Source organism: Bison bison, unplaced genomic scaffold (genome assembly GCF_000754665.1).
Source record: "Bison bison bison isolate TAMUID 2011002044 unplaced genomic scaffold, Bison_UMD1.0 scf7180017864331, whole genome shotgun sequence".
NCBI lineage: Eukaryota > Metazoa > Chordata > Mammalia > Artiodactyla > Bovidae > Bison > Bison bison.
In genome coordinates this window covers 5,157,310-5,167,858 of record NW_011494903.1, presented here as the reverse complement: position 1 = coordinate 5,167,858, position 10,549 = coordinate 5,157,310, and the positions used below count along the sequence as shown (strand labels likewise).

At 36.5% G+C, this 10,549-nt stretch overlaps 1 protein-coding gene across 2 annotated transcripts in view; it reads left to right on the top strand.

Annotated features, from left to right (window-relative positions):
* Positions 1–10,549, top strand: part of WDR70 (WD repeat domain 70) — a 280,280-nt gene that overhangs the window by 178,780 nt on the left and 90,951 nt on the right. For both annotated transcript variants that reach the window (XM_010853759.1, XM_010853760.1), the window contains exon 10: positions 572–746. In XM_010853759.1, coding sequence (XP_010852061.1) covers positions 572–746 — 175 coding nt within the window. The remainder of the gene's footprint in view (positions 1–571; positions 747–10,549) is intronic.

Here is a 10,549-nt window from a genome sequence, read left to right as displayed (position 1 = left end):
CATTTCCAATTAATGTGATGGAATTTCTAGTTATTGATGAGGTTGGATTTAAACCCACCATGTTGTATTTGTTTTTATATTTATATTTATCCCACTGTTCTTTTAAATTATCTTTTACTGTTTTGGCCAGGGAAGTCCCACATCATTCTTTTTTACTGACCAGTTTTTTTCAGTATATTTTCTGGTGTGTGTTAAATAACAATATATTACCACATGTAATTTAGAAATTAACCTGCATATGTAGTGGGTATATAATGTTCAACAGTTGTGCTGATCAGAGTGTATAGTCAGTTGTTTGGAAACTACTGCTTTAGAGGGTCAGAACTAAGAACTTTGACATTTGAAGTCGAATTTGCACTTGCGCTTTGATTTCATGACAGCACAATTTGGATGGTTGACTTTATTGCAGTGGGAAAACTCATTTACATACCACACATTTTATTTAAAAAATGTAAAAAACATTAATTAGATTTATATGCTTAAAAGGTCAAACAGTCTTTGTGAACTCTTTTGTATTTTAAAATCCTTTCTTTTTTATAAATAAAAATCTCCCTTTTTTTCTTTTTTTAAGGACTGTGAGGACCTGGGAAGTTGAAAATCCAAAGAAGCAAAAAAGCGTGTTTAAACCGCGGACAATGCAGGGTAAAAAAGTAATTCCTACCACGTGCACATATAGTAGAGACGGAAGCCTCATAGCAGCTGCTTGTCAGAATGGAAGCATACAGATCTGGGACCGTAATTTGACAGTAAGTCAAGGATATTTAAGTCCTCTTTTCTGAGAAGAAAGCCACCTTAAAAAGACAAACATCATGTTAAAATATTATGAAGGTCAATTTCCTGAGTTTAGCCCTAATTTAAACTTCAGTGTTAGTTGATAAAACATTGGGCCTCTGCAGTAAACAGCATTTTAGCAAACATTCCAACTCAGTATTTTCCAATTTGTATTAGATTTTGTTTTTAACATAAACTCAATCTTTTGGTATAAAATATAAAAAATATAGTATAGTTTATTTTATGACATTTCAATATACTTGGATTTGAAAGTGAAGAATTTGACAGTGATGTAAAACAAGACTAAGCAGAGAACTAGAAATACCCTTTAAAAGAGGTGAGAAAACCATGAAATAACCAGGGTGATCCATAAGTTGTTGAGCAGTTACTTCTGTAGTAATTTAAATAATAGTTTGACATTCCATGACATTCCATTTGAATAAGTTTCAGATTTTTTTTTTCCATTTTAAGTCATTATTAGAATAAAATAAATTTTGGAATTGAAAGGGATCATAGAATTCTATAACCACAGAAAGAATGAATAAAATAATGAATAGTCTTTGGTTAATTCTGTGTATTACCAATAAGCTTTGAAAAGGGGTTTGTTGCATGTATAGATGGTAAAACAAGAATTTTTAACTGGAGTTATTCTAGATTACCAATGTTAAAATGAAAATCTACACTAATGTTAAGTAAAAGTTGATTATCTTATTTTAATAAAAGGTGCTGGTAAAATTATTAATTCAATAAATATTTATTATCTGTGCTATATTCAGGCACTATTCTGAAGACTGGAACTACTGTAGATGATCCAAAATTCCTGCCTTCATAGAGTTTACATTCTTTTTATTTTTAACAATTATAAAAATAATATTCTTTCAAATAAAATTGCCCATCAAGCACTTTCATTTTGAAAGGGACCCCAAGAAACAGTTGTCTTTCAGGCAGATGGAGTTAAAGTCAGTTTTTTGGGAATAGGTAAAAAGTAATGATAGAGAAAAAAGAATCCATGTTGATAATGCTGGAAATATCTTTGGCATTTTCTGTTTGTCAGATCTTTTTATTTCTGTTTTCATCTCCACTATAAACCCCATAAAGCTTCATAACAGCTCAGAGATTTTAAAAATCCTTTGAATTGTAAACTGAGTTTTAACTAAGCAATAAATTTTTTAGTAACTGGCTTTCATCGTCTCTGAGTGCTGTTAACATAGAAAATGTAAAAGTTTTCTTGACTAGCTTTAATAGTGATGTGTTTAGTATGTGTGTATGTATATATGCACACATACACATATATGTGTGTATGCATGTATACATGCTTTTCATGGGCTTCTCTGGTGGCTCAGACATTAAAGAATCTGCCTGCAATGTGGGAGACCTGGGTTCGATCCTGGAGTTGGGAAGATCCCCTGGAAGAGGGCATGGCAACCGGCTCTAGTATTCTTGCCTAGAGAATCTCCATGGACAGAGGAGCCTGGAGAGCTACAGTCCACGGGGTTGCAAAGAGTCAGACACAACTGAGCGACTAAGCGTAGTACATGCCTTTTTTTTAGAAACCATAGTTTCTAAGTTGAATATAGTTTTTAAAGGTTAGCCTTGCATCTCTCTTAAAATAATTAGTATATCTCATGTTCCCTATTTTGTAGAAAAGGAAATCTTTTAAGCCATTGTTCTAATCAGAATCTTTGATTCTGTTTAGTCAAACTTTAATAATACATTGAATATAGAGCTTATTTTACCACATTATATTCATTACATTTCTTCATATTCTTAAATTTGCATGTGTATGTGTCACCTGAAGAAAAATCAAATTAAGAGGAAAAAAACTTGTTAGGAAACCCAGTTCGATTAAAAATAGATTTTAAAAATTCTTAATTATTACTTCAGCAATAATAAATCATGTAGAGGGAAACACTAAAGCTGAGATAAGAAAAGCTAATAACAGTAATTTTTCCCACACAGTAGCCAAAGAATTACATGGCAAATAATGCTTCATACATATGTTTTGTGACAAGTAAAGCTATCATAATTGCTATATTTTATCATGGAATTCTCATTAGACCAACTTGAACTTCAGCAAATTAAATGAAATGTATCTCTTTTCTTAGAAGTAAAGTGTCTGTCAGTGATAAATTTCTGTATTCCCAAGGCCTACCTTTATTCTAGAAATTTGCTGGCTGCTAGTATAGCCACTAGCTACATTTGACTATTTCAATTTAAAAATAATTAAAATAGGACAAAATTAAAATTTCAGTTCCTCAGCCATACTAGCCACTTACTGGACAGCACAGATAGAGAACATTCTCATCATTGCAGAAAGTTCTGTTGGACATTGTTGCTCAAGAGGAGTGTTTGTTTGCCCGGCATCGCTCTCAAGTCATTTGATGCTGGGTTGTTTTTAAATTGAGAGGAAGGCCACTTCAGAGGAGCTTCTCCTGGTCTGTGCTGCCTCCCCAGTTCCTCACTCTCCATTCACCAGCTTGCATGTGAGCAGCAGCAAGGAGGCCAGTGTTCAGTTGGCAGGAAGTGAGGGAGGTGCAGAGTATGGGGAGATGGTGTTGGAGAGGTAACAGCATGCCGCCAGACTCAGGACCCCTGCAGATGCTGAACCTCCAGGCTCCACATTCTTCTCTTAGGTGTTCACATGACTTTCACCCTTCACCTTTTTCAGCACTTTGGTCAAATGCTGTCTTTTCAGCAAGGCCTTCCTTGACTCCACACTATATACAATTGCAGCCTTCACCCCACCAGTGGCACTCTCTCCCTCTTATTTTCTTCCATAGTGCTGATCATCACCTGACATACTTATACAGTATATAAAAATATAAAATATACAGTACTTATACAGTATATAAATATACATACTTATACAGTATATAAATATATATTTTTTACTTGTTTATTGACATTGTCAGTTTATTTCTAAGAAGTCTTAAAAATAGTAGCATAAAGAACTATCTATGTTATATGAAAACATAGTAAGTCAGAGATATGAGAGGGAGAATGGGAGCTATTGAGGTCCACAAATACATAATTTTAGATGTATCTTTAATGGTGTAGAAACACATAATCTGTATTAATATAGATGGATTTTAAAACGATGTTTCATGTCTCTCTCAAGTATAATTTCTGGCGTTTAAAATATTCCAGCTTGGATAGTCTTATGAATACCCAGTGATGACTTCCATTCACATAAAAAAACCTACTGAACTCTTGGGACATATTTTGCTAGAAACAGTGTTAGTGCTCTTTAGTATGAATCAAGAATTGACACTATGCCAAATTCTTTACCAAAAGAACATGGTGTGCTTCCTTGTATTGCAACCATTATTTGTAGACTAAGATTGTAGCAGGAAAATGAGGACCCATTATATTCATGGAGTTTTGCCTTCCCTAGAACAGGTGATGGGAGGGAATAATATTTGAAGTTTGGTTTGGCAATAGGGTACTACCAGAAACTTGACCCACTCTCCATCTGACTACCTCCTACTGCTCCTTTGGCCTGCAACCCCAGTCCGGATTCTGGGGCTGTCCCTTTTAGAAACATGACCACACACTACAACCCCTTACCAGGAAAGCCTCAAGCCTGTGAGACACTGCAGAGACATTTCTCCAGCTTGGTGGTTGGTCAGTGCCCACATTCGCTCAGCCATGCTAGAGAAAGTTGGTTTGGTTCAGAGAAAGGTGGGGCAAGGACTAGTGATCACACCAGGAGATAAGCTTCTGAGCAAATAAGCCCCTGGTGAATAAGAGAACAGATGTGAAGGAGAAAGAATATGAAAAATAAAGTCACCAGTAGTGGCTTGAGTCCAGTGTTCCACAAATCTTTAAATGTCTCCAATCACCTTCAGGGCTTCCCAGGTGGCTCAGTGGACAAAGACTATGCTGGCAGTGCAGGAAACGTGGGTTCGACACTCCAGTATTCTTGCTGGGAAAATCCCTTGGACAGAGGAGCTGGCAAGCTGCTGTCTGTGGGGTCACAGAGTTGGACACGACTGAAGTGACTGAGCATGCAAACATGCGGTCACCTTCAGGTGACCCAAGTTAAGATTAGGTTGACATTTGGCCTTCTACACCTTCCCCTTTATTAATATATTATATATACATACACACACAGAGTAAAACATTTTGTTTTTATAATAGAGAATTTATAGTTTCCTTTTTTTTTTTAATTTGGTAAAGAATCCGCCTGCAGTGCGGGGGACCTGGGTTCGATCCCTGGGCTGGGAAGATCCCCTGGAGAAGGGGACGGCTACCTACTCCAGTATTCTGGCCTGGAGAATTCCTTGGACTACAGTCCATGGGGTCGCAAAGAGTTGGACATGATTGTGCGACTTTCACTTCCACTTTTTAAATTTGAGAGTATAACATGGACAACCTTGTAATAATAGATATGGTTCTAATTGGATTTTTCAAAATTTCTTTATTAACGGGAAGCATAATTTTACAAAAATAAAATATATACTTTTCAAAAAATTGTTATTACTATTATGAGTAGTTGTATCTCTACTCTCATTAGCCTATTCCTACCCATTATGCTTATAAATTGGGCTTCCCTGGCTTATAAATTACCTGCAGTGTATCCTTCTGTAGTTTTCTCCATAGCTCTATTTCTGTTGGTTTGTCTAGCTAGATGTGGCTCTGTAAAAAATATAAAGAAAGTCTTATTAAAAATTCAAATATAGATTTTTTGTCTTTTCATTAGGCCTAATAGTTGGAGTTTAGAAAATAATATGGATACCTAGAAGTCTACTGTGTAGTTCTATAGCATATTTTGTAAATGACACCCGAGACATACAATTACTCTGCACATTACCTAGGACTTTCTGTCCATCAGTCCTGAGTTTCCTAAGCTCTCTATACCCTCCTTTTCCTTATTCATGAAATGAGGGCATGATCCCCACCTTGTCCAGTTATTTTGAGGATTGTATTAGGTATATATTTAAAGCATCCAGAACAGGGCTTGCACATAGCAGGTTTTAATAACTGTTTGTCTTATTCTTTCTTTTTTAGCTCCTAGGGGATTTGCAGTTTTTGTAGAATTGGCATAGTTAGATCTCAGGGTGCAGTTTAACAATGTCTGGGAAGTGTCATGAATTTGAGCATAGCAGACGTTTTGGTGGTTAAAAGTATGGTTTAGGAAGATAAGAATATAGATCCCTGCTAGAACCAGTCATTCAATGTATGGAAATAAAATCACCATCAATAAACAAAAACTTTATGTATTCATTGATTAGTGTGCTTTGGTAGTTATGAATTATAATTATTTTTAAAATAAACATTCAAGAGAAAGCATATGACTTACAACTTATGCCATAGTGTTTTTAACATGCATATTTTTTCAAAGCTCAGTTTTCAAAAAATGTGTCATTGATTCAAAACACAAACCATCAATACTGTGAAATTACTTGCAAGCCCTAAAGTTAAGCTGTAATTTGTCAATTATTTTAATGGAAGCTTTAAAGTTTTACTTATAATGCTCTTGTAAAATGTCACATATTTGGGGGAGCAGTATTAATAAAAATGAGAATATGCTAGTTTTGAAAAAGTTAGGTTAAAATTATCCTTATTTTTTGAAGTCAGGAGAATGATTGAATTTAAGACTTCTAGTTAAATATGGTAAGTTAAACAGATTCATTCAGTTCTGTTTCTTCCTAAAACCCCATTAAAATGACAGAAAAGGTATTTTTAAAGCATAAACCCATACAATCAACGAGAATTAGAGATGACAGCCAAAAAGAGAAGTCAAGACACTTTTGGAAACTAGAAACCAAATGTGTGAGTGGTCACTGACTTGGCCAACTGGAGAAAGCTGAAACCTTAGCTGGGCTGGGGAAAGCCTATAAAAGATGAACTGGCTTATCCTGCAGTTCTCTTCCTACCCTAGACTGAAGAGTTACTTTTAGGGTGGTCTGTCAGAGAGACTTCATACTCCAAGCAAAGCTGAGATAAGGTGTAAATCTTCATAGAAGGCTGTGTTTCATCTCCTCCTCTGTTGTTATTGCCATTGTTATTATTATAGCATTTACTGAATACTTACTTTGAGTTAGGTAATATTTTAAGTACTTTACATGTTTTACTTCATTTAATCCTTACAAAAATCCTTACAAAAGTACTATTACTATCATTATTTTACAGATGAGGAAACCAATACAAAAAGAAAGTTGTGCTGCCTAGCCAAAATTGCAGCTTGTAAGTGGCAGAACTAGGATCCAGTGCTAGGCAGTCTGGAGCAAGTGCTTATACCAAAGGTCAGCAAACTGTGGCCCACGTGCCACATCTATTTTTGTATGACCTGCAAGCTAAGAAAGATTTTTTTTTGTTTGTTTTTAAATGGTTGTGTTGTTTTTCTGTGGTTATTGTAACAAATTTACCAAAAACTTAGTGGTTTGAAATAGCACAGACTTCTTATGTCAGTTAGAAGTCTCATTGATGAGTCAGTTCTAATGATGTAGATGAACCTAGAGCCTATTATACAGAATGAAGTAAGTCAGAAAGAGAAAGACAAATACTGTATATTGACATATATATATGGAATCGAGAAAGATGGTCCCGATGATCCTATTTGCAGGGCAGCAAAGGAGACGCAGACATAAAGGACAGACTTTTGGACACAGTGGAGGAAGGAGAGGGTGGGATGATTTGAGAGAGTAGCATTGAAACATTATACATTACCATATGTAAAATAGATAGCCAGTGAGCATTTGGTGTGTGACTCAGGAAACCAAAAGCTGATGCTCTGTGACAACCTAGAGGGGTGGAAAGTGAGAGGAAGGTTTAAGAGGGAGGGGATATATGTATACCTATGGCTGATTCATGTTGATATATGGCAGAAACCATCACAATATTGTAAAGAAATTATCCTCCAATTAAATATAAAATGAAATTTTTAAAAAAGTTATATTAAAAAAGAGTTTCATTGAACTCAAAATCAGGGTGTCGGCAGGACTGTATTCTCTTTTGGCTGCTTTAGGGGAGAATCCATTTCCTTGCCCTTTCCAGCTTCTAGAAGCTACCCATATTCCTTGGTTCATGGCTGCCTTCCTCCATCTTCAAGGTCAACAATAGTGAGTTTGAGTCTTTTTCACATCACAAAACCATGACCTTCTCTTTCGCGTCCCTCTTGCACTTTTAAAAACTCTTGTGCTTACATTATATCTCCTTGAATAATTGCCATGTTTTAAGATCAGTTGATTATCAACATTAATTCAGTTTGAAATCTTGATTCCCCTTTGCCTGGTGTGATAACATATTCACAGGTTCCAGGGATTACGGGGTGGAAATCTTTGTGGGGGACATTGCTCTGCCTGCCACATGGTTCATAAGAAAAACAAAATAAAAATATTTCATGACACATGAAAATTATGTGAAATTCAAATTTCAGTGTCCATGAATAAAGCTTAATTAGAACATCCTTGCTCATTCATTTTTATATTATCTGTGGCTGCTTTTACACTGTAATAGCAGAGTTGAGTAGTTATAGCAGACTACATGCCCCTCAAAGCCTAAAATATTTACTGTCTGGTCCTTTATTGAAGAAGATTTTGACCCCTACAGTGTTTCTAGTCAGGTTTTTAGTATCTTACTCATATTTTAATGAATAGACAAGGATCACCAGATATTTTAAGAAATCAGCTAACAAGAAATGCAGACACTAAAGCAATCTCAGAGGGGCGAGAGACAAGGTAGGAAACAGAAGATTAATTCGATAAAAAGTTCCTATATTTAATATTCTCAGAGAGAATGTTACAGCCTTGAAACTTAAAGGATAATATTGCAAAAAGCCTTTGTACACTTGGAGTTCAAGGAAAAACTCTTAGAAAACAGGGTAAAGCCATGGTAGTACTGAAGTGAAGTGAAGTGGCTCAGTCGTGTCTGACTCTTTGTGACCCCACGGACTTTAACCTACCAGGCTCCCCCATCCATGGGATTTTCAAGGCAAGAATACTGGAGTGGGTTGCCATTTCCTTCTCCAGATAGTATTGAAAGATATAGTCAAAGAAATCTAGAAAAGAGTGTAAAATAGAGAGAAAGAAAAGATAGACTTAAGGGTCAGTTCAAGGCTCAATATTTGACCAGAAAGTTTTAGAAAGAGAAAATATAGAGGAGAGAGGATGGATGCAATTAGGTAAGAAATAATAATTACTGGCCTTCTCCTACCCTGCCCCCTGTGCCCTCCACCAAAGTTTCAGAACTGAAAGTAATTTTTTTTTTTTCTGGGTAAGAATTGTTCATCAAGTGCTCACCACAGTGAATGAAGACTCGCATCAAACCAGGCATCATGAAATTTCAAGACACCAGGTTAATAGAGAAGATCCTAAAAATTCACAGAGTTAGAAATAGGAAACATGTAAGAGAAGAATATTGGGGCCGGATTATTTAGGATGTTGATAAGACAGTTGGTCAACATGTGTGAGATCCTGGCCTCTTAGCTCAGTAGGGAAGAAATGAAGAGCTCAAGGGGGTGATACATGGAGGGAAGATTGAGAGGTCACATCATTCATTCCACAAAAGTTATCCACTCCTCCTCTGGCCCAACTACTAGTCTAGGTTCTGGGGGTACCACAGTGAACAAAACAGACATTCCATCCAGTTTGCTTTCAAAGGCCCTGAAGAAGCTGGAAAATTGGTATTTTGAAGATATATCAGAAAACATTGTACACTCTCTTTTTAAAGAATTTTTTTTAAAACGACTATCTAAGCACCAAATTCAGCTGTCTTTTTCACAGTCTGTGTTGTCCTTATTGACAGTATCACTCTTTGCAACAAACTTTTCTCCTGCTAACTTCCCTCTTGCTCAGGTGACAAGGCAACCTTGACACGTGTGACAGTCACCACCTTCTGGTTCTTATTATCCTCCGCCTCCTTCATGGGCTGTGTTTCCCAAAGAGGACATCATCTTTCCTAGTCTCCTGTCAGGCAGATGACCTGTTTCAAGTTCAGTTGTCATTACTTGCTGTGACTCCAGTCTGTCTCTTAGTTCCATCCTATACATTCTTCTGTACTCTGAAGGCACGCACCTCCCCTTGTCTGTGAGACAGTCCCACCAAGAATTAAGCTCAAAATACCCTGAACACTACTCCTCTTCTCCTTTAGAAGTCACCCTTCCTTTTGACTTTGCTATTTTTCTTAATTTGTATTTCCATTTAGAACTTCAAAATATTCTGTCTCCTATATATTCTATGTTTTAGTGTACCTCACATCTGCCCCCCGCCCTTTCTTCTCCTTTGCCTTCACTCTACTTCAGACTTTCATCACCTCTCACCTGCATTGCTGGATATCCTTTCGCTTCTCTGTCCATCCTCTTTGGTTTGCTTAGCCCCAGTTTAAATCACGTTCAATATAATACTCACTCCTTGGCTGCTTGCTGCATAGTGAATATAGTTCATGTATCTGCAGACTGACACCTTCAGTCTTTCCATTTGTCTTTATCCTGCCTTAGAGTAACTCCCGCAACTCTCTCCATAAATAGTAAAACTTCTTTTTAAAATCAGAGTAGGTTCCCTCCTGATCGTCCTTTACCTTCCTGCTTTGGTGCCTTACTATATACTGACCGCTCTGCCCTGTCTGTCTCTCCTGGCAGCTCCCCACGACTGGAGATCTCACCCAGTGAAGAAGGTAGATCAGTTGCCATTCTCTCTGTGGTGCTGTTGCATAGTCATGCTGCTGTATTTGTGGACTAGAAGATTATCCTAGGAATGTAAATCCTAAAGACATTCAAATAACAGAATTAGGTAAAAGGGTTTTTTTTTTTTTTTAATTAAGCTTCCACTTAAAAAAA